Source organism: Odontesthes bonariensis, chromosome 3 (genome assembly GCF_027942865.1).
Source record: "Odontesthes bonariensis isolate fOdoBon6 chromosome 3, fOdoBon6.hap1, whole genome shotgun sequence".
NCBI lineage: Eukaryota > Metazoa > Chordata > Actinopteri > Atheriniformes > Atherinopsidae > Odontesthes > Odontesthes bonariensis.
In genome coordinates this window covers 15,261,511-15,286,436 of record NC_134508.1, presented here as the reverse complement: position 1 = coordinate 15,286,436, position 24,926 = coordinate 15,261,511, and the positions used below count along the sequence as shown (strand labels likewise).

Sequence of the window (24,926 nt, the reverse complement as noted above, 5' to 3'; positions counted from 1 at the left end):
CATTGGTAACCCTATATGGCATCTCAGTTGCCAGCCTCAACCTTGTTTAGGCAGTAGCAGATGCAGAGTGTTAGAGACCTCAGTAACTGCCGTGGTTTAATGAGTGGTTGCCTTCTCATTGCCCACGCATGGCCTATCAGTTACCAGTGGTGGCTTTAGACAGGTAATGGCCTCAGCTGGCTTCCCGGTTCTTTTATTTTTATAATTTTGTCCCTTTTCACTGCGCCATAACTGTAATGGCGCCATAACTTGTAATAACTTACATGTAATGCAACACTGAAAGTTTGGGGTGATATAATTTGGATTTATTTGAAGTTTAAGGGACTTTGCTGTGTGGTGCTCTCATGTGTTATATACTGCGTGACACAGGCATTCGTAACAAACAACTGCAGAGGCAGGTTTCAAAAATATATTTCAAGAAAGAACAAAAAGAAGACAGATTTGTGCAACAGACACATTTAGTTCCTTCTGAAATGTGTCTAGTTAGATCTATTTAGAGCTTAACTAGTGAAACTACTCCTAGATCTTAAGAAACATCTGCATATGACTATCATACTGTGGTTCATGGTTATGCTGATTTGTGAAAGCAGGGTGTTGTGAGACAGAAACTTACAGCCCATTGAGCAGTTCTGTTCAAATTTGAATAAAGCTTATGCTGATCATGACTCTAGAAGCAAAAAAGTTTCATGGGATAATTTGAAGTTCACCTCCAACTTCACTCCACGTGGCGATCTGGCCCCGAGGACAGATTCTGCTGGCAGTGAGAATACAACATCTGCTCCTGTTTAACCCTCCCATAAAAATACAGCACTCAAGGAGGAGAAAGCAATGTGTGAATGTGAGAGCATGTACGTGTTTGTGTAAGAGAAGGAAGCAGACAACACAACAGTCAGAATCAGGTCATTTGGGTTTGCTTTTTATTCCAACTTATATAAGAGACAAACAGAATATTTTCATAGAATTTCCAGGACACAAACCATTTTCAAAATACTTCTTTTCTTCCTGATCCTCAAACTTTTTAAACACGTGTAACCTAAAGAAACAGCATCCCGTTGGATTCATTTCCACCCAGCTGGTCTTTAAAGACCTTGAAACAGCAGCTCTTCCAGTTAATGATTGGCCACTGTGGGGAAAGTCTGCACTTACACTGTTGACTCTTATCGCTGCTGACCACAAAGCTACTGGAGCAGCATCTCTGAGGCTGACATTAATAGAGAGGACAGTGTTTCGTTTAAAGAGACAGGTCAATTTTTTTTTTTTCTGCCGAGAAGAGATAGCAAGCATACAAAGGTGCTGTTGACACAAATGGAGCTTTAATTCAGTGCAGATTGTGCAGTTTGTTTCTGTGTGATTGCAGGCTCCATTTGTCGGCCACGAAAACAGAACATCAAATGAGCATTCTAAATTTCATGAAGATGACTACATTATGTGCTTTCTCATTAAATCTCTGCATCTAGTGTCTTGTCATAACACAAATTGGCAATGTTTTAAAACATTTTTCTTTCACACAGGAGTGAGCTTTATATCTAACTTCAGTGGGTTTAGCCAGCAGAAAACCTTCTGTCATGTCATTTCAACATTTTTGTTGCTCCCGCTTCTGCAAATCATAAGCAGCACATTGCCTTCCTTTGGAGACTAACCTGTGTGCAGGCACAGGAGCAGCCAGGTGTGAATTCCACCAGCTGTATTCCGGAGACAGCACACAGGTTGGCCTGTGGTCGATCAGGTAGCGGTTCAGGTAGCTTTCCTCTAGGCCTCTGGCTGTAACCTTATTTGCTTGGTCTTGTAGAATAAGAAAAGAACAGGCACGAGCCAGACTGTACATCTCAGATACCAGCCCACCATACAACTCTGATGTGTAATAGTAGTCTCCTTCATCCTCCTCCACAGAAGCTGATGATATTTCCTCAACTTCATAAGGGAAAGCATTTCGCGGCATCCCATAGAGTTCTGGGTGCAATGTGGCAACCAGGTCTCCAAGGATTTCCTCTCCCACCAGGCCCACAAACTCCTGGTCAACATCAGCACAGAAGATGTATTCAACCTCACTGCCAATCGGATCTCTGATGGCATCAGCAAGTAGGACCATCCGACGATAAGCCAACCTGTCCCACTCAGGCAGCTCTGTGACTGGAAAAACCTTCATCTGCCGTTCAGGCCCCAGCTCGACAGGGGGATCCAGTGTACGGGGATTGTCTGTGAGAATGTAGTATGTGACCATCTGACCAGGGAGAAAGTGGGTTTCAGCTGAGTAAAGGAAACGTCGGACAAATTGGGCATAAGTTCCCACCACAAGGACAAACAAACCTATACGGATTCCCTGTTCTGCAAATTTGGCCCTACGCCACACTGAATTGCGGTTGTCGCCCCACACTATAGGAGCGCCCCATGGAGTCTCCACAGGAGTTTGTGATCTCGCTGCTTTGACCCCTGTCAGGTCAGTCAGTGTTTTTCCCCTTTCTCTTCCCATGGCATGATAGATGGAATGAGATGAATCCAGACTGAGAGTAACCTTACGCCCATGAAGAAAATCTAATGAGACAAAAAAGTAGTTTTATCTTTCAAGACCAAAACTATTTCAAACAGTAAGTCCTTTTGCTAAGCAGCCTTCTGTATTGAGGAAAGTGACATACCTCAATCCAACTGATCAGAATTTATTTGTTTACAACACAGCTCAGCTGTTGTCATTTTAAAAATAGATCAAAAAGTTCTTTTTTTTTTCCATGAGCATGCAGTGTCCTGATAGTAATTGCAAGAACAGAACATGTTCGTCTCTAGTACTTACATATGATAAGAGACAGGAGAAAGCAGCACAAAAATAGTTGTATTCTGGTCGTTCTGATAGGACCTGTTTGAAGGACAAACAAACAGATGAACAGATCAGTTCATGAAACTATTTCAAGTAGCCGTGCTTTTATTTTAACTTCAAATGTCCTCTTTGAACATGATGAATAAAAGACCCGATCTCATAAAAATATAAAGTTTGGTTATCTGAGATTGCACAAATACTCCAATCTTTGAGCTTATTTTTTTAGATAATATTTAACCGTGAATGTATTGTCATTTCTGTCACACTTTGTAAAAGCTTTTTATGACTTTGAGGGTGGTAAAAGAGAATATAAGGAACTAGTGACACTCTGATAAATGAAACTATGCCACCTACAGCTGGGCATTTGATGCTTAAAAGCGACTCATTCTTTTAGACAGCACGTACACGTACAGCAGTCACTAATCAACAAGAAGTAATGCAAAAAGACATGTCAAAAGCACAAGAGGTGGAGCAGAGGTCAAGAAGATCGTACTAACCTGTAGATATCTTGCAGAACGGGAACCGTGCCATACTTTGACTGACTGGTGGATACAAACGAAACACTCTTTCTGAACACACTATTTTCGCCTTTTCTTATGTGCAAGCGTTTCTTTGTAGTTCACACAGTCTCTTCCTGGAAATCTCTTTTTAAAGTTGCTCTTTTCGGCCATTGATTTCCCTTACTTGCCTCTTCTTTCTCTCGCTAATCATTGTTTTTGTATTATTTTCCACTCCCTTTTCTTCACATATCTGGTTTCCCACTCCCCTCTTTCAAATTCCTTCTAGTGCTTTTGCAGTGCTCACTTTTGGAGCAAAACCAAATAAACCAGATGTCTGGGGAGGAGCTGGGGAGTGAAGTATAAAACACAACCAGGGAAAGACACTCACTGAAGCTATACGGACACTGAAAGCAAGAGAGAATTAACATGAACAAGTCATTGTACCTATGTTAGGGGCTTGAACTTTATATAAAAAGGAAGTTAAAAGACATGCACACTTTTATATACCAGTTCCTGTGTTGAACCCATTCTGACCAAAAGGTGGCGGTATTCAATTGAATGGACAACCCCAAAAAACAGTCAGTATACTGTAGTCCTCTTGAGGAGTTTGTGACTAATAGGTCTTACAAAAAAATCTGTAAAGTCTCAGATCTGTATTGTAGTCAGTGAGCTACCTCTGAGTTACTGATACCCTTTCAAAGCATCCCCGGTCACACCCACTTAAACACACGAATCAACACATAAACACATGAATATGTGTTAGTGTGTGGGGTAATCAATCTTTCAAAACACTCAAAAACATTTGTTGAGATCAGACACTGGAAGTCTGAAATTTCTTCTTATTTCAGACCAGTTTTTCCTCAGCAAACTGTAATTACAATGTGAACCTCAAGATAAATCTATGTAACGTAAGTGAGGTAAGGTAAATTGGTGTCCAACTTCTACCAACCCCCTATTTTTGTCTTTTGTAAGACATTAGTGGATAAACTTCAATGCACAATTCAAATGCTGTATATTCAAAAGCAGCTCTATTATTGCAACTGAAAACACAACATTTAACGACTCATTTTGATACATCTCTTGCTGAATACTGAATTTTGATGCGTGGAGCAATATTCAAAGACTTACTAGCACAATGCTCTCCAAATATCCAAATATCCCAAAGGATCTTTTCTGTGGCTTATCTGCACAGGCAATCTAGAAAAGAAATATAGTGAAACTCATAGTCTGCGAACGAGTGCTTTCACATGAATCCTTGAATCATAATGCTAACATGCTTATTGTTAGTATGTGTAGGGTTCTTCACCATTAAGCCTCTATTAACGTGCTTAAATCTGCTAATTTGCCCTTGACACTAAACAGAGGTAGGTGGTTTGTAGTTATTGGATTGTTAATTCAATTATTGGGCAAATCCTTATTGTGACCTGATGATAGCATTAGAAGTGTTGGACCAACTCACAGATAAAAAAAAATGTTGCTATTTTACTGAGCATTACTGTTAACATATGGATTATGTCTAGAGATACTCAAAAGACTGTCAATACCAGTTGCTTCTTCTAAGGCAGCATTCGCTTTAAGCTTCTTACAAAATCTAAAGTCTATTCTTAACTTCCTTTCAGTTTAATATCTTTGTACAGCAGCTCATAGAGGACAACATTCACTTCCTTTTGTTTACCACGAGATGCTACTGTAGCCAGAATTTCCAACAATTACTGTATGTATACTGCCAAAGACCCAGCAGACTCATGTTGTCACTTTGCAGTTTATTTCGATAAATCTTATATATATATTTTTTATACATCCATACAGAAATTGCAACATGAGATTGGTTTGTGTAAACAACTTGGGACTGAAGAATAGGTCAAAACAAAAGAAAAACCAGAAGGAAAACAGCATAGGCTACTCTAAAGAATGAATAAATTACAGGGAGCATGGAAAGGTTTTTCTCAGACTTCATCTTTTTCCTGTCACTTTGTTTGGCAGAGAAGTGGGGCAGGACGTTTCAAGCTGGAGAATAAAGACTCTGCATTGAGGCCTCATAGTTATTCATGTCATAAACACTTACAATAGGATCCGTAAAACTGATCTACACCACATGGAGATGAGTATGCACATTTATTACAGCATAAATTAAGGCGTTCAACATGAATGTGCTTGAATGTGGCAGTGCTGAGTCTCTATTCTGCAGAGATGGAGGACAGCCTCTGCATGTGATACAGCTACTGACAATAAATGTGTACAACCATCAAATTTTCAGGAGGATTCACATAATGAGCTGGCTTATTAGAGAGGATTAGCCATTTGTACAGTCAGTGAATACATAGAAGCTGTTTTTGAAAACAAGATTTTGGCAGTGTTTGTATGTAGTTAGAACTACACCGACTTTGTAGTTGCTGTGTGAACTGTGCCACAGTAAAATAAACTGCTAAAAGGGTTTGATATCATAGATATTATTTCATGGGTTATATTGGTTCCTTAGAAAAATATTTCCTTTAATGCAGCATTGTACTCTTAAAAAAATTAAACAAATTGCACGAGAAAATGAATCTCTTATTTGGGTGCTCATTTGCTTTTCTTTTTTTTTTCATTTTGAATGTCAAGTTTTAATTTAAAAGTTTAATCTCATTAAAAGCATCTTAGTACAAGTGCATCATTTCATCTGCATACTTATATAAGTAATCTTTCACAGTAAATATAGTTCTCTTGGTACTTGAAAGAGGACAGAGATCATTCTGTTACTCTCTTGAGCTTTGCTAACACCCTGAGAATATTTTATCAATTGAAATATATTTCAAATATGTATTTTTAATTCAATTACTTCATTTATTTATTTATTTAAATCAATTCATCCCCAGTGGTGTGAAAGAAAGCACCCTGTTATACTGTAAGAGACACTAAGTATAACTATGAAGAAATGGGGACTCTAAATTAGTGTTTAAACCGTATTACAATCATTGTCTGAATGATATATAGATATAGGTACTATTACAAAACTGATATTCTAAAGGTGGCATGCTTGAGCAAGCAGTAGAGAGAAGAGAGACAAGGCCCCCATGACCTCCTCCTCCCTTATTTTTCTAGTTAAATGCTTTTATATTCAACACATGAAGATACATTTTAAAGCAGAGAGGCTCTAAATAAGTTGAAATTCTGAATCACATTAGTAAATTTTGTATGGCTAAATGAAGGAATGAAAGAATCAATTAACAAATGGTGATTGGCAAATAGATTAGAAATGCAGCATTTGGGGTATTTCTTATCTTCTCCTTTCTTCCAGACCCAGTAGCAATCGTTTGCTTTATTTTGCCTCTTCCCCTTGTTCCTCTGCTCCCAAACCAACACCTCCTGGCTCTCACTTCCGATCATCATCGAGCATTTGAAACAGGGCCTGCAGCAGCCGGTCGTCTCTGTGCCTGTATGGCTTGTTGCTGTAGAAGCCATCACTGTAGTCACTGTAGATGCTGTCCTCTGTGCCCCGGTACTTGTTGATCAAGTCCAGAGCCTGGTACAGCTTTTGCGGCGGGAGTCTTGTAGCAGGAAGGGAGAGGCTTTGGCCCAGGTGCTGCTTCCTCCAAGCAGATGATGGCCTTGCTGCAGTCTGGGGCGGCTGCAAGGCTGTGACCTGACGGTTGAAGGCCGTTTGCAGGAGACGCAATAGCGCCAGAGAGGGGGAGTAAGAGGAGTTTGAAGGCTTTCTGGGCTCCCTCTCTGGATATGAAGGAGAAGCTTGTGCAGCCTCAGTCTTCTGAGGTGGGCGGGCCTGAGTGGGCTCCTGTATGACCAGAACAAGAAAGAGGAGACATGGCATTGGGTCATGACACATGATGTGAGGCAAAAGTAATCCTCTGAAAGGACATATGATTTGTGTTGTGTTTTATCTGGTTCCAAGAGAATGAGGCACTATTTTGTATTTACAGTTTCTACAGTTTCATGATATGCATGTGGTAAAAAACCTAAACAAAACACACAACAAACAAAAAAAAGGAAAGCAATGTCGGCTTGGATTTTTAACTAACACAGGACTGCCAGCATGCTCTTAGCTGTTATGTAATATTATGGTGAAAGTAGCTAATGTGGATAACAACATCTTCTTATGTAACACTATCACAGAAATAGAGTAACAATGAATTTATCTGTCCTCCCAATGAAGGTTTGATGGGAAAAATGGTATAATTTCTATATATGTTCACTTAAAATGCGGCTGAAGACTCCAGGGGATTGGGTTTGCATTTATTTCTCCTGTTTTTTGGATCCCATTAGGAGGAAAGCTACAACAGCTGTAGACAAGCTAACTGGCTTATATCTAGCGAACAATTAAGAGTGATAGCAATTGTTTAATTGCTGGCAATAAAATGAGGGGCACATTTTTACTCATAGCCCAAGTGCTTAAAATGCACTGTTAGATATTACAAATAATATGAAATTTTTAAATGTAAATATTTTTGCATTGCCTCTAGGAAAACGGCATCAGCAGACAGGGCTAATAAGCTACCTGCCGTCCATGTCTTCAGTTTGTATGCTAATTTACGCTAACTAGCAATTGAATGTAGCTTGGATTTAGTGAGCAGATATGTGTGATAGCGAGAAATCTTGATAGTAAGAAAATGTGGAAGCAGTCTTACTTTTATTTAAATTAATAGCACAACTACTGACACTGCACTCTTATATTCTACAAAAAACATAATAAATTTTGTTGTTAGGCTTTTGACTTTTTTTTTAAATTATTGCATTGTCATGTTTCTGGCAATTCATTCAGCCAGTCACCTTTAGTCCAGACTGAAATACTGTTGTATCTCATATTTTTCATCCTTACTTTAGCATATAAGCATTTGTTTCACAGCCTTAAAGTGCCGTGCACAACTGTAGTCACTTGAGAAACAGTGAATGGATAACTTGTTAAGACCTACATAGGGACATTGTCATGTCTTGATATCATCATTTATTCCATCTGCAGCATCTCAATAAGACATATAAAGACTCTGTAAACAATGCGAAGTTGACGCAACATGCCAATTTGTTTAACGCCATGTTGTACTCTGCGCTCACACTGCAGGATTTCAACACAAAACCAGCTTAATAATAAGGAGATCTTGAATTTAGTAGTTAACTCTCATTTGTCCCTTGCCTGACTGGTTTTGTGCTCACCTCCATCATGTCATCCATGTGTTCTACACCTCGCCGGTCGTTCTGCACAGCGTTGTAAGGAATGTACACTCGAGGTTTCTTCATGTGCTCTGGTTTCTCTGATGTACCATGGAGAATCAACTTCCAGTTCAAGATCCTTCCCTTGTTCTCCATACGGCCTGACTGTGAAACGGAAATAAGAAATAAAAGGTGTAATCTTACGCTCAACAAATCAGGTATTATTTTTGATACAGCAAAAATGCAATTCATTTGTAAGAAGCTTCATATAAGATCTATTTTGGCATATTTAACTAATTACTTTAAGTGTACCTTTGTTTTGAACAGAAAAAAAGATTTTACACTTAACCATAAAATGTTTGTTTGGCCAATATGTAGGAATATGAACAAAACTCACAGTATCTGTAATCTTTAGGATCCAAGTACCAGCAGGATCTTCTCCCCACGTGTGGACAGACATGAAGTCCCAGTTTCGGAAGCCGTTAGATGATGTGTCCCTTTCTCGCTCTGCCAGAAGCACAGTAGTGGTGCCTGAGGAAACACCCAAAGGGATAAATCACTTAACAACTTTGTTATTTTGCTCACATGTCCGTGTGCTTATGTGCACTTGAGTGCATATCACTAACCAGCTGGGGAGGTGAGTGTGATGTGCAGGTCCCCTCTCCTGGTGTATTCGATGCTGGCCTCTACTTGCACATGCTCCAATGAGTGGACAGCATTTTCCTGCCCCGCGCAAGCTTTTGTTGGAATCTCTATAGTGATCTCCCCAGCTGCTTTTAGCTCCCTGTGGGATGAATGAAAATAGCAGGGAATATTACACAAACAGCCTCTCAAGACAACAGTAGTCTGTCATATGGGCTTTCATTCAGTGTTTTCTCATTATTGCGATTTGCAGGATTATGTAAAAAGAACCTAGGCAGTAGAAACTCAATACTGCCCTACTTGTACAAATGATATGCCGCTGTGTAGTTTTTTTCCGCATGACAATCACAAGCAGACATAATATGCATATGCAGATTTCAAAGAATCTGGTCATTCATTTGTAAAAGCAGCTAATCCACATCTCTTCCAGACATGAATGAAAGGATTTTCGTGTTCATGCGGGTATAAAGCTGGATAGGATTGAAGACCACTAAGCACTGACGGAAATGTAGAGCCAAATGCTTGGGATTAAACAGGGGTGTGGCAAGATAATGTGGAAACTGGGTGTCGGTGCTATTGAGTCTCATAATCCAAAGTAAACTGCAGAATGAACACTTAAACTAATGCCTCCTCAGTTTTTGGGTTCTGGTTTTAATCCCTCTGTTTAACAGTGAGAAAGATGTCAGGACAAAAGGAAACAAAACTGGTTAACACTCATCAGTCTACAGGACTAAAGCAGAGCACACAGGGTATATTCCAACGGAAGACTAAAAAGCAGCAAATCTTCACGTGCCTTGGCTGAAAGGAGTCATCCCTGACAATACACTGCTTCTTTTCCGGCACATGTTTCCAGGTGGCCGGTTCAGCAAGGTCCACCAGGGCTTTAGCATTTAGAAGTCCAAAGCCAAAACGGCTGTTGACCATCAGCCCTGCTCCGTTTCTCTTCCAGCCTGGGTTATTGGCCAAAGGATCATACTCTGAAGTCCAGACCACAATGTGCTGCAGGTCTCTCCAGGTGAGATCAGGACTAAGGTAACAAAGACAGCGCAGTGAGAATTTAATGAAATGCTCAAAGTTGTATGACATTTGCTATAACGAACAACACAACAAATGTGAGTGTGGTGTTAGATTTGCAGAATTTCATACTTTTGCTCCAGTGCAAGGGCAAATATTCCTGCAGCCAGTGGGGCAGAAGCCGAAGTTCCAGTATGAGTCTGAGTGCACTCGTTGTGCAGATCCGCACTTGTCTGAAAGCGAGCCAGCAAAGATAAATACATGAAACAAAATAACTTTGTATGACATGAACTGTCTCTACATGATGTAATAAAACATGACACAACACAACGTAAAACAAGTGCAGCTGCTTACAATCCTCTGATCAGTGTAGTCGCCACTGCTGTACGCTGTAGCCAGAGTGGAGGAGCACTTCTCAGCGTACCATGGGGACAGGCCCTGCTGGGAGGCACTGCTGATTGAGATAGTGTAGATGCTGTCTGTGTAGCCATCGCAGTCACAGTTATCACCCTGTCGGCCTCCATTACCTGATGCCCACACAAAGATAGAGCCTTTCCCACCGCGGCCCTACAGAAGGCAATAAAAGATAAGTAGATGTTGCCTGTGTTGTATCACTTATTGCCTTGTTGTAAATATATCTTATTAAAATTAAAAAGCATTAATGGTTAGGATTAAACTAATTATTTTGAGGTATTTTGAGTTGAAACAATTTTGCTGATAAAAAACAAACATCAAAATACTGTTATGTTGTAACACAGGCATAATTTGACAGACCTACTCGTTGCAGACAACTATTGCTGATGACAGTCTGTCATTAGAAGCTTCATTCTTAGCAGCTAACTGCATTGTCCGTATTGATCCTGCGCTATCTTATTCTCATCACTCCAGCAGATAATTGCTCCCTTTAGGAGATCACACCAACTGAATTTAAGCAAAACCTTTCTGTCTTCTAATGTACCTTCTGAATACCGTATTCAAAAGCCTTCTGGGCCAGACGACCAGGGCCCTCCACTGTCTTGCCATCGTCGTTGGGTCCCCAGCTGGCACTGTAGATGTCCACATGGTTCTGATTGAATCCAATTGAGCTCGCCTCGATGGCATCAGTCACAATCCCATCCAGCATACGAATCCCTAGAGAGGGACAGAAAAATTGGAACACCGCACAGGGTTTCTTTTTATAAACTGGTAAACTCAAGGACATACCATAGTGTGAAAGGAATGAGCAACAGTAAAATAGTAGAGACATTTTTTTCATGGCAGTAAAATTTGGAGAAGAAGGTGCTTCTGGGACTCGAGGGGACCAGCTCCCACTGTTTGAAACAATTCATACATTGCAGCCCCTTAAATAGAAAGCGTTTCACAGTGTATTGGAGCTCAACTATTTTAAAGGGGGTTACATTATGCAAACAATTTGATTATTCAGGGCTCCATCAAGAAAGCTTTGCCCACATGCACAAAATAAATCAAAACCAGTGCCTGTGGATAGACTGTAAAAGCTGTGTTCATGGCATTGCATGTGATGATTGCTCTTATTTTATATTCTTTTATAAAATATACAGTCTATCAGCTGTATAAAAGTCTCAATTCAATCGTAATTACAAGACAAAAGGCAATGCAATAAGATGGAGTTCACAACAAAGAAACAGAACAGAGTATGTGGCAAGCTGAGGTGATGAGATTACTGGAGACAAGCCAAACAAATGCAGAGGATTTCTGGTTGATGTGATAAAAAAGTTAGTCAGAAGGGACAAAACAGAATCTCCAAAAGACAAAAGACAAAGTAAACTGAGTGAGTCCATAACCAGAAAAAAAAGGATCACGACATTTAGAGATATCATATCGTGTGGTAAAATCAGGTACATTCATATTTAAGACAGAACACAAACGAAGGTCTTACCTCCGACCTTTGAGTTGTACGCCACCCCAACTCCGCATTTATTGTTGTCTGCCTGCATAGCAATCTCCCCCGCACACCTAGTGCCATGCCTGAAAATAAATAATATGCTCAATTGATTAGTTCACCTGCTCTCAGAAAAAAAAGTGTAATTTGTAGAAAATATATTCAGACATGATGTTCTTTTGGCAGGAATTATTCATGTCATGATTTCCCCTGTTTCATAATTAAAAAAAAAAAAAGCAATCCTCATTACAAGAGCTTATCATCTGTTTAGTTACATAATTACGTCAAATGTATTGTTTAGGAGAGAAAACAATGATAGAGAGGACAGGAGAATTTATATAACCAGAAAGCGGAGCTCCACCTATTGATTGGCCCTGAAATGATTCATTTTGGAGACTTTGAACTCCAGTAGGAGTATTCTGACAACAGTGGAGCACAGAGTAAGTGGCAGGGAATTATGTGTGTATTTGTGTGGCAGCTTGCAGATTGCAAGCTTAAAATCTACAGGGTGCTTTTTGAAAAAGCACGGAACAAATCGCCCAAAAAGTTTTTTTTTATATATTTAAAAAAATATATTGTAGTTCATATTGGTGGACTGGGGTCTCATCGAGTTCAAATTGGCTTGTGCATCGGAGACTATCAGAAGTTTTTGTTACAAAGGGTTGAAAAAACAAGGCGAAACAAGCTTGAAAAAGCTTTCTGAATGTAGAAAGTGCAAAAAGGGATTATGCTTGCTAAAAGCTTTTCAAAGTAACACGAAACAATTTGGCAATTTTTTTCCTACTATTGTAGGATGTAATACCTCTGTCACAAAAAACAAAACCCCATGTGAACCCTGTTCATGTAAAGCCATACACATGAATTGCTGTCATGTTGGAGAGGGCACAAAGATGTCATCAAAGGCCTGAAAAAATCTAAAGTGACTGTAAAGCAAAACAGTGTGGTGTGGGACTGGAAGCCAAAGCCGAGAACTGTCGTATCTCAGCCCCTGGGCGCTCCAGGATAGTTTAATTTAAATAGAATTAAATACTTGTCACACCACGGTGAGGTCTTGTTTTATTTTGGTGTTTTTGTCTCGTCATTCACTGTTTTATTTTGATAGGTAACTGTCCTCTCGTTTCAGGTCACTTGCCTTTCCTCATTTGTCTGATTGTCTTCCCTGATTCCTAATTGTTTCCACCCGTTCCCTTTCCCCCTGTGTTCATTTAGTCTGCGTCTCCCTTTGTCTTGTGCCAGTGTGTCGTCTTTGCAGCCATAGACCTTGTCTATCCTGCTTATCTCACGTTTTGCGAGTCACAGTTCTTTAGCCTCATTGCGAGTGATTTTGGTTTGTAATTTTCATAGTTTAGTTTCTAAGTCTAAGTTAGTTTCATAGCCGTTTATGTTGCCTCCCTGGGAGTGATTTTTGTTTTGGAATTATAATAAAGTCTGTCCTTCCGCCAACTCTCTGCATCTGTGTCCCCTCTCATGTCCAAGTCTGACAATACTTACTTGTTTTCATTGGTGGAGTCATATCTGGGGAAAGGGTCTGGGTCGTTGTCATTGAAATCGTAGCTGGCTGCTGCATCCTTTGGGAAATATAAAGAAAAAGTATTTTTAAAAGATGGCATAACGTCATGTTTGAGCTTTGTTTTTTGACATTCCCATTGTTCCCCTGTAACATGAAATTTGATACAATCCAAAGATACTGCTACTATTAGATTGGAAATTTTAAAAAAAGAGGCATTTTATCATCCTGTCAGTCTATGTTTCACCATGAAAGCTTTAATATCCAATTAAATCAGATGCCTGTGATTGTCATTTTACTGCTATTATATTATGCAAATGCATGCCGATCATATGCCTTGATTATTAAGGATGAGCGTGTCAGTTGATTGATTCTCAAATTAATCAGCGTTAAGTTAATTGCAGCGGGAGTTGCTAACACACACTATTCTACTCTTCCCTCTTTCTCTTCCATTCTTTTGCTCTGGTGAGGCAGCAGTGTTGAGCTGCTGGGAGTTCCTATAAAGAAGAGAAACTATGCCAAAATCAAACCTTATTGAGCTTCCATTCAGCCATAATTATCTGCATCGCATCCCCCTTACGACTTTCAAAACATTGAATGATGAATATTTTCAAATCCAACATCCCTTAATTCAAAAGGTGTAGTCATTCATACCAAAAAATGATCTCATTCATCTCGTCATTAGAGACCATGAAGCCCCCTCAGAGACTAGGACGATCATATAGCAGAGTTATTACTGTCTTTAAAGGCCTTGGAAGGTGTCGCCAGCAACGTTGCTATGGCAACGGAAGGACCAGACGACGGAGGCTGTCTCCATGGAAACGGTGTCTTACGTAGTTGGAGTAGATGTCTGTGTGGTTCCACTCCAGCCCGTCGTCGAGAACGGTGATGACCACTCCTTTTCCTGTGATGCCTTTCTGCCACACAGGGATCACGTGCAGGTCCAGCTTCGGCAGCGAGGAAGACGTCCGTGTGTCTTGCTGAAAGACAGGCAGAAAGTAATATGATTGCACAGCTGAAATTATCTATAACCACTTTATCTAAAGAGGCTGTTGAAGTATTATCACAAAGAGGGCCGAACAAAGTCGGGTCTTATAGTCCTCTGAGTCTGCCAGTGACCTTTACAGAAATTCATTACTGGGTTGTAAGCTTTTCCTTTGTTGTGCCTTGAGTCCACTCCTACTGTATGGCCACTTGCAGGCAGATTGCTGGTTGAAGGTCATAATAATTCAGGCTTTTTTGGTATCAGTATAATAACTCTATTGATGAATTTAACCAACATGCCTTAAAGCGACCAGATATGCGTAGTTTTTTTCACCTGAGCTCGACTCACATTGAATGCCCCTGTCACCGTATTCATAAAACCATCTCTGAGGCTGTCTGATATTACGCAGCGTGGGGTGCAGCAAGCCTGTAGAATCACCAGGGATCAATGGAGAATAAGCAGAGCTTGATGCTTGCTTGCTGCCTGCCTTGGGAAGATGATTCAGAGCTGGAGACAGCTAAGACTAAAAAAAGAACTGCTCTTACACTCTCACCGCATTATGCACAGACACTGCAGAACGTCACTCCAAGATGTGACTCATCCCTGTGATGTATTGGACTCCACTTTGATTACCTGTTTTTACTTAGTCTTCTCACATATCGTACCCCTCTTTCTGCAACCAGTTACCAGTTCTAACTGCAAATAGACTACAAACCTCAATTGCAATGCACAACATATCCCACAATTTTCCTTGAGAGGCTTTTACTTCCAGCCAAATCAGAACTACTGTTTTCAACACAAAATAACTCACTTGTTGATGGTAGTAGCAGCTGAAGGACTCTCAATGGCTTGCCTTGCATGGGATTCAATGATATACAGCAAACAGCTTCAGTAAGCCTCTCAGCTCTGACTACATATATAAAGAGCAAATGAAAGCACATGCAAGAGCTCAGAGAGATCTCTAAATGCACATTTAACACAGACTAACTCACACACACACACACAAAATTGTGCAGGCAGGAGGAATTTCAGACTACAAGTATGAGTCACTCCCTAATCAAATTCAGGCAGTCACCCACTTGTAATAGATGAAGATCACACTCTTAGCCCCAGCTCTCCAGCTCTGCCATAATTACTGCCCCCTGCTCCTTTCCTGCAGCTCCACCCTTACTCCAATATCCATGCTCATCAGGCCTGCCGACGTCACTGCCTTGTAATCTTTAGCATCACTTTTCATTACCTACACAGTGCAGTCTCTGTATTCTCTAGTCTTATCTTTTCCCTCGTTATCATATGTGCCCTCATTTACTAATGCAAGAGGTACAAACAATGAATTTTTCCATGGTGACAGATGTAAAAAGATGACACCGGAGGCTGCACATATTTTGCCCTCGCTGAATGGAGAAAGACGCTAAATTACACTGCTTCAGATGAGCTCTAACGTGGCTCTGTCAGTGACACAGACATGGGCTGATGTGGAAATACAGTAAGCTGCACTTTAAGGCCAATTCCATTAGTGTCATCATCCCTCATCGGCAAAAATGATTCATCTCAATTTGTTCCCCACAAGCGTGACTCATGCTCGATTACTGCAGGTGCAAAACAGTCGAAGCTGAGAAAACAAATATCTCCCCTGCACACAGAAGCACTGATGCGACACACATATATGTACCCTACCCACTGTTTCTCAAATCATCCCTACCTGATAAACCCTTTAATCCAATGGCTGCAATTTGATATAGGCAACAGCAGAGATCACATCTGTTTCCTGTAGCTAAACAGCTGGTGGTGAATGCTGTGATCTCTGTCTTTCGCCAAAATATTTTTTAAGAAAAAATGCTTTGTTGATTGTTGCTCACCCCTTTTTTTTCCCTCAGATTTAGCTCATTTAGATGATAAGTGATCGTAATATAATATGCATGTGCCTGAGTTTGTTTTAAGATTATAGATTCAAATCTGTCAAAATTTTGCTCTCAGCTTGTTATCTGTCTAAAGTGAATGTGTTAGTAATAGGTCTGGAAGGGGATGCACAGCTGTGACATTGTTCTGTGCTGCTACTTGGCCTCATTGGGCTGAAATATCATATTCTGTGTAAACTGGGAGTTAATGCATGGTGCTCTACTCTGCTCCATCCTGTTGGATTATAGTCTCTCCACCCCTCTTATCTCCACCAGGGACTGTGTTACCAATTAAACAAATGGCTCTTTTGGCCTGAATGGCTTGATGGCACTTGATTGTTTTATCTCTTTTTTAAATCATGTTTTCCTCTCAGTACATGTCTTTACTGTTTGTCACTGGACTTCATTAAGTACGTCTCTTGGGAGGATGGAGAGACACACAGAAGGCAAAAGTAGAACCAAAGTATACAACGCTCGACCAAAGGGGTGATTATCAACCTATATCTGTGGTTTATTGAATTCTGCAAGCAGGTATTCAAATGTTTTCTTTAAACTGGATTATTTGTTGAAACTTTTCCCGTCTCAGGCAGTGTTCAAGCTTTCTTGGAGACTCACCAGGTACCACTGCTGGTTCCACATGGGATCATCAAACAGCTTGTCCACAGGGCAATCCCTGCACTCTCTGAGGGCTGCTCGCTTGTTGCGCTGCTTTTCATACTGCTGCTCTGCCCACAGCACCTGAACAGACAAATGAAAACATTTGATTCCAGCAGTCTTCCTAAACATGAGACAAGATACTCCTGCACAGATCAGGACGAGATAATCCTGAGAAAATTGAGCATATATACACGTATAAAAAGCACCACATACCCGATCATCCTCTGACAGCTGCCTGGTGATTAGGTGGGCGCTGCGTTTCATTCTGCGAGGGTGATTGCGGTGTCTGAACAAGAAGTGGTCTTCCAGGGCCCCAATCTGCAGGGAAACAGACAGGAAGTCAGACGAGCAAAACGCTTTCTGAGAAAAGACAACACCTGTAATCTGGTGAGTGTGGCTTGCCACACAATTTCATTTCAGTTATTTCCTTGACCTAGAGTTCATGGTATTAAAACAGTAAATAGATATTGGTTTATGAGTAGATATACTGAATTCACTGATTTATATTTCTATCTTATTACTAGGCAAACAAAGCACACTGGACCTACACGTGTGAGAGTTTTGATAACCTTGCAGCTACCCAGATGGCACCGTTGGAGGTGTAACAGGCAATAACAGGTGTCCTTTTACCTGTGCTTTCACTTATTAACCACATTAGTATCTTGAATCGACTATCAAAGTGGCCCTCCCACAGATGAACTAAAAAGTCTATTGAAAATTACCACACTGTGTCCTCTACCTGGAAGATTAAAAGGACCTGTGGTTGTTCAGAACCATAGATGTTGTAGGAATTCATGATCTACCCTAACAATAAAGAATGATGGTAATATATTTGTTTTGGAGAAGACTGCATTAGTCAAGCTGCATTACCGGAAAGACAAGGATGTAAAGAACTGGATAATTCCAGTTATGGGTTATCTAAAGTGGGCAAACAATGAGTCATAGCTTGTCCTATTTGATCTTTTTAGGGCACTGTATTTGCAGATGAAAAGGCATTAAGTAGTTTATTCTGAAGGCCTCTTTAAGCAAAAACAGAATAATTCTAACGCTATTGGTTGGTCTGCTCTGCTGTTACAATACAGCTCATGGTAGCCTCCTGTAGGCTATTGGCTTGATTAAAATTTCATGAAACATTTTTGCGTAAGCCTTGTCTGTTTGATGGCTGTTAGATGAGATGTTGGATAGTAAAATTGTGAAGCTGTTTAGATTCCAGCTATGCCCATTAAATACACAACTCAGAAATCAGTCACACTTGCACACATTTTGGACTCAGTTTCAGCTTTTTATCTGTAGCAGTGCTTCGCTCCAGGGCGTTGGTGCCATACCTGTCGGACCAGCTCGTAGTCCAGCTCCCGGGCGATCGACTCCGCAGCGGACAGCCCACCAGGGATCTCCACAGCCCACTCGTTCAGGTACTGCCTGTCCCAGAAGGAAGACCCCAGCGTGCGAGGAAGCACGGAGCAGAGGACGGCGAAAACACAGCACATCACCGCTGGACGACATCTCACTTCCATGTCAGAGGAAATTCAACCAGATAAGAAAAAGATATTTACAAATAGCTTAGTTAACCCCCAAGAAAAGCAACCAAAAACTCCGAGATATAGCAGTCGCGTGGTGATATCAAAGAATCCCCTTTATATTCTGCTTATTCCCGAAGACACCGCTGGCTGTGATGGAGGGAAACTGCGCGTTATTGGTCCGCCAAGGAGAGGAAATACTGTTGATAGGTAGGGCTGGTCTGTGCGCTGCGCGTGTGTTTGTGGTCGCGATGGGGGGTGTTCACACGTCAAATTACGGGTGCTCTGACGTCAGTCTGGCGTCTACCTTTGGTTAGATTGAGTCCTTGAGGGAGAAAGTCTAAACGGGAGGAGGTTGGGGTGATCCAACTAAAAATATCCCACTGTTTATCCCTAAAGAAGGACAAGGAGGAGAAGGAGGAAAAAAACACAACAATCAAACAAATCTTTTGTGATTCCATAAGGCTATTTACCAAGGCCACAATAGGCTTATCATTATGAAGAGGGGGCTTTGCAGCATCTGTGCAACACTTCCTCCATTTCATATACATTAGACTGTTCACGTGTCTCTCAAGCTTATCAGTGCTTTTCCTTCGTCTGTTTCGTACAACAGATTATGGATGAAGGAAGTCTGTCGGAGTCTGTAAAGCCTCTCTCTCTCTGTCCTCAGGCAATGCTCTCGTCCTCTTGAGGGGGACGAGACGTTTCAGCACCCCGGACAGCTCCTGTTCACACCACTGAATCAAGAGCTCGAAATGAAACTGACTCGAACACACAAGGAGGAGAGAAAAAGCTGGTCGCCCCAGCAGCTGTGGAGGCAATCGTCTTTTTCAGAATAAAGCAATAGATTCTCTCCAGCTGTTAGTATTACAATAGGTATCAGAAATAAGATATTATTAGGCCTCTCGTTAATGGCTTCCAAGAGAAATGCATTCTCATAAAGTCCTATGTGGGTTGTAATTAGTGACATGCAGTTCTGTAATGTTATGATTTATGAAGGTGGACCAAGATAATAACTCAGCATCTAAGCATTTTCACAGTATAAGATACATTAAAACTTACACTTACAATGGGGTAGTATTCAAATACATGCATCTCATGCCCATGAATGTTTCCTAGTTTTATCTTTCCTCTCTATAAAGCTGCTTCAGAGGCAACACGATCATAACTGTTGAGTTTGCAGTCACGACAGAGCTTCTGTGACAAATACTCCTCTGCGACACCTTCTTCAGAGGGTTTACAGTGCACTGAGATTATATAAAGGTTCCTTGTGGTTATGCTGTTGTTGTCAAGATTTTTCATGACAGGAACGATCCATGACTCATATAAAACACATACAAACACACACAAAAAAACATTTTCATTTAATAAAATCAGAGAGGGCTTCTGAGCGTCAACTCAAGAGAAACAGGGCAGTTGTTATAATAAACTGATACGGCTGTGGTGTTGTGGTACCTGGAGAAGGGAGTATTCTATTTCATGTCTGCCCTGATGTATTTTAAGCAACATTTCCAATAGACGACACTGAGATATGATACTACTTACACAATAACTTGACCCAAAATGGGCCAGTAGGATTACAGTTGTGTACATTGTATGAATGTGTATGGTGTAAAAAAACATGTTGTATACTGAATAAGATTAGGTGTTGAATGGGCAAGTACTATAAATCTTCATTTGTTTTGAATTTGTCTTTGTGCAGTATGGTGACTCATAACAGAAAATAACAGAAGTGAATGACTAAACTGCAGTCTAAACTCAACTGGTCACTCAATAATTCTGGTAATTTGGGGTATATTTATAACAACTAATATTTAGATAGTATTGTTATCCTCTTGTTTTGCCTTATGCTATAGCTCTTGTTGGCTCACACTTGATAAGAATCAGCGAAACAATGAGAATTGTATCATATGTCTGGGATTTATGAATAGAAAGTTATTACATTTACTGCACTTAGTGATAGTCATCAACCCAGCTCTACAGCCTTAAGAATCTTTTAAACATAAAGATACAAACATAGAAGATGTTGAATATTGTAGCCAACAGTGCAGACTAAAGCAGACGAACAGGTGTCAGTCGGGGCTTTAATACCTTTTTCTGTCTGTTTTTACAGATCACTTAATACAACACGTGGGTGCATGTGTGATAGCATCGTCAGCCTGACAGAGCCCACATAAACTGGTTGAATGCTTTCCTTTCATCCCTCACTACACACATGAATATTTCTGATTGTGTTGATGTCAACATGTTGATGTTAAAACAACATAAATGGATACACTGAAGCTATAAATTCATGTTGGCACGCTTAATCCACAAAACAGGACAAGTTAGTAAAAAACGGTTAGTGTGATTATGAAATAAACACTTGATGTAATTGTTTTTTATGGATATTAGATGGGACATTTGCAAATGCCCAACAAAATATGATATGACCAAAAAGAGTCATACACATATTTCTGTTTATGTTTCATCTCACAGTGTAGCACATATTCAAGGCCAATTCAGGGTTTGGTGTGGATATGGTCAATCATTTGGTGATTCCAAACTAATAATGTTCACTGTGTGAAAAAATATTACCAAAAGATGGATAAATAATAATAATGTCCCAATTTTGTGATTAAAAAGACTCTTCAGACTGGGCTTTTGTGACTCAAAATCAGCAGATGGATCGGAACTCTTTCCCTCACTCTGAAAACCAGCATGCTTTAAAGTGGGTTTAATTACAATGTGTCCGCTCCTTTTGTTTTCCTATCAAACAATGACCACAGGCAGATATTGATGGAAATGATGTGGCCTACCTTGGGTGCTGCTCAGGTTGTTTACTCATGGAAACTGTGTGTCAGTGATTTAATGTTATGTGTTCAATGATCCAGAGATAGTGGCGCTGTCTGAGTGGGGGATATTTTTTCCTCTTGGACACAGTAGAGATAATGCAAATGCAGTTCCTGACGGACGAAATTTAGAACAAAGAAACACAACAATGAGAGCACCACTGCAGTGAAGGACTCTTCAGTTCCCATTCCGATGAGCTGTGGTTTTCTATTCTAGAGAGTTTGTAGTCATTACATGTGGTCATGTGTTCATGTGGCCATGTGTAAACAGGTCTATGCCAGATCTGCAGTATAATCCTTCTTTACCTAGCAACAACTGTTTGCTCTCACCCAGGCACTCACTCAGGCGCGCAGAAACGCACAACCGACGAGCTGCAGAAATATTAGTAAGCTGGGCGGTTTATGTCAGGAAATGCTGCTGTGCTTACAGATCACTGAATCTTTGACCTTGTTCCTCTGTATCTTCCGTCTTTACCTCCGAGATGACTGTTTGTTTTCGTGGAAGGAGATCACTCATCCAGCCTTCCTTATTCCACTGAGGAAAGACTCACATCAATGTACATAACACACACACTCCCACACTCACACACATCCTTCCCATCAAATGAGTTCAGAGGTCTGACTGTGTTTTGTATTCTAATTATTTTTCCAGTTGCACGGACACACGATGTTAAAGGAAAGCTTTTAGCTGGAGGGTGACGCAGATGCAGACGTGGTGGCTGGAAAGCTCCCTCAACACATGATAATTCAACCAAAATCAATTAGGCGTGGCAAATAGATGGGAAGACTTCTACTGCACTTCCTGCTGGTTCATTGGAGGTTGGAGTATTCTGCTTTTACTTCACCATTTTCACTGCAAAAGAAAAAAATGTTATACATAAAAATGCTAATAGATAAAGTCAGTGAAACCAAATCTGCCATCCAACTGGCGGCATCGTCTAATGTGATCAGAAAACAAACCACTATGAAGTAAAGAGACACATTACAACACTGTATGGGATCGATTCAGTCCCGTATTCCTCTCCAACGAAGTAAACTCTGCTGCCCGCATTGACCACGCCGAGAACACATGGTTGCCATGTCAACCCCCTCCTTTTGTCATCTATGATGTGAGTGCGGCCATGAGAGTTCAATTCGTGTGAGGCATCATCAGCCAAGTCACTGAAAGTACAATGAAATCAAAAGTATGCACTTAAGTTTGTCTCAAATACATTTTCCTAAAGTTCTTCAGATTGGTGTTTTGACTGAAATTATGTTAACACGGAGCTGTTGAATATTCTAAATAGCAAATTAGAATTCTATCTTAGTGACTATGGCCAAAGAACTCCCTTTAGTCAGACAGATGTTGCTTTCCACTTATCTTCTGCTTGTTTGACGACCTTTAAAAACTCATGATGAAGCTGCAGAAGAAAAAAAAACAGTCCATTGTTCATCTAAAAACTAGGCTGACATTTTAGCTGGAGCAATATCAGTAATAACAGAAACAAAAACACAAGTTAAGAGTTTGTTTCAGTCATTCGAGACAGCAAAGTTCAAGCGGTATCGTAAATGTCACCTGTTATCTGCGTGTGCTCGGGAAATGTCGTTGCTCTGGTGTCAGAGAGATGGACATCAGTTTGCAGGTGATAGACTGAGGAAACAAGTCTAAGTCTTAATCAATCTCAGAATTTTGCTGGGGTCTGCACTCTTATCAGGAGGTGTGGCGGTCCAGCATCAAGGAGACATGCATGTCATTACTTTGTTCTTTCTGTGCCGCTGACATCAGAATGGTCACTGAACAGATAGAGAAAATGAAGGATATGAGTCTTCACAACAGGCAGATCTGACAGAAAGTACACACCTCAGTGCGGATTTTATTTGGATTTGTTGCCTTACTTCTTAATGTCTTGCAATAAATGTCATTATTTGTTAGTGTTTACGCATGTATCCAAGCCCACAGATAAAAGTGAAATAATGGAAGTACAGAGATGCTGACTTGCCTGGCATACTCTGGCAAATAGATAGAAACATGAGAGTTTTCAAAAATACTTCAGAACAGTACTATAAAACAGCCTGAAAAGGTAATCTGTATGTTTGAATTTAATCAAATGTAATATCAAAGATATTGGAAAACATTAACACAAGAAAAAGCTAAATTACTGGCCGTGACTTGAAAACGTGTTTACAATTAAATATTTGTACCCAGGCTGTATCTGCTGTGTTATCACATGCTAGATTTGACTGGCTGCATCTGGATGCAGATGACACTTCCTTTTTTGGCTTAAAAAGCCATTTTCAACATAATTTAAAAAAATATAAAAAAAGATACTAAGTGTAAATCCCAATCATTATTCAACTTATAACTGTCAAAAAAAGGCTGTGTATCATGATACCATTCACATGTGCCACAATATTTCTACTGTAGTAGAGTGCTCTCTCAGGGTAAAGTGATTGTGGGGTGAAAATCCAACAAAATTAAACTTCTAATTCTGACATAGGAGAATTGTACGTCTATAAAGATGAACTCAACTAGTACGGAGCAGTACAGATGGAATGACTGGGTGTGTCATCGAAAGTTTTAACATTCGTGTGGCGCAGCATACAGTTGGTGCAACTGAGGTGATGAGTCGGTCTCAATAATTGTCAATACAATGGCAGCTCCCATAAATTCACAGCGCCCGGGGAGCATGGGGGTACAGTGACTTGCACAAGGGAACCTCGTCCGTCGCAAGGAGTTGGACTGAGACGGCCTCCAGCACAAGTGGCGAGAGTGGGAATCGAAACCGCCAACTTTCCGGTTATTGGACGACCGACTCTAAACACTGAGCCACGACCGCCCTCCCATGTACAGGGAAATGTATAACAGCAAGGGGTTGCTACAGGCTGTGGAGGCCTCTCTTCTGTAATAATTAACTAGATTTTTTTCCCTTTTTTTTTCTTTCAACAAGCAGTCCCCCTCCCCGCTTAAAAAAAAAAAAAAAAAAAAAAACGAGTCAACGCCAGATGCGGTTTTGTTGACTCGGTCGAGTTCGTGATTTGGCCAGCAGAGGAAGGCATTGCGCTCCTTAAACGTCTCTCTGTGGGAGGAAAAGGATGGTATCTACGGGTGACTCAACTCTTCCGCGGGGTGTGCGGGGTGCGGGGTTGGCCCTGTCAAAAAATCCAGTAAAAGTAAAAGTTTGTTGTTTGTTCGTGAATTCGCAAACATCTTAAATTACGAACCGAATCATACACTTATATCAGATACTGAACCAGATTCAGCAGTTTCTCTTCAAGCATCCGTATTATTATAAATCATGGAAACAGATGATCTGTTTTGATAATGTACTTTAACCAAACCATCCGAGCGACCGTAATTAACCCTAGGCTATATATCTATTAAAGTAGCGACAAAACAAGGCATTACATGTTGCTCCTCGATCAAAGCTACATCTGGTTGAAACAATTTTGGCGTTATCCTCTTCTGTCATCGAAGCCGCGAGCTTTCACGGCGGGAGGGGCATCTTAATACAATCCGCGGGGACGAGCTTCTAAAAATCAGATTT

At 40.6% G+C, this 24,926-nt stretch overlaps 2 protein-coding genes across 2 annotated transcripts; both read right to left on the bottom strand.

Annotated features, from left to right (window-relative positions):
- Window positions 1–905: 905 nt before the first annotated feature.
- On the bottom strand, window positions 906–3,586 carry LOC142376849 (globoside alpha-1,3-N-acetylgalactosaminyltransferase 1-like). The gene is made up of 3 exons (XM_075460471.1): window positions 3,307–3,586; window positions 2,786–2,848; window positions 906–2,532 (listed from the first exon to the last, which is right to left on the bottom strand). Exons 1-3 carry the CDS (start codon window positions 3,338–3,340, stop codon window positions 1,574–1,576), a joined length of 1,056 nt encoding a protein of 351 aa, XP_075316586.1. The 5' UTR covers window positions 3,341–3,586; the 3' UTR covers window positions 906–1,573.
- Window positions 3,587–5,057: 1,471 nt separating this feature from the next.
- On the bottom strand, window positions 5,058–18,808 carry pcsk1 (proprotein convertase subtilisin/kexin type 1). Its single transcript, XM_075460469.1, has 14 exons — window positions 18,380–18,808; window positions 17,268–17,372; window positions 17,013–17,135; window positions 14,348–14,494; window positions 13,499–13,575; window positions 12,005–12,093; window positions 11,066–11,238; window positions 10,462–10,674; window positions 10,240–10,340; window positions 9,883–10,120; window positions 9,078–9,231; window positions 8,849–8,982; window positions 8,455–8,616; window positions 5,058–7,081 (listed from the first exon to the last, which is right to left on the bottom strand). The coding sequence occupies exons 1-14, from the start codon at window positions 18,566–18,568 to the stop codon at window positions 6,662–6,664; spliced, it is 2,325 nt and encodes a 774-aa protein (XP_075316584.1). The 5' UTR covers window positions 18,569–18,808; the 3' UTR covers window positions 5,058–6,661.
- Between the last annotated feature and the right edge of the window lie 6,118 nt (window positions 18,809–24,926).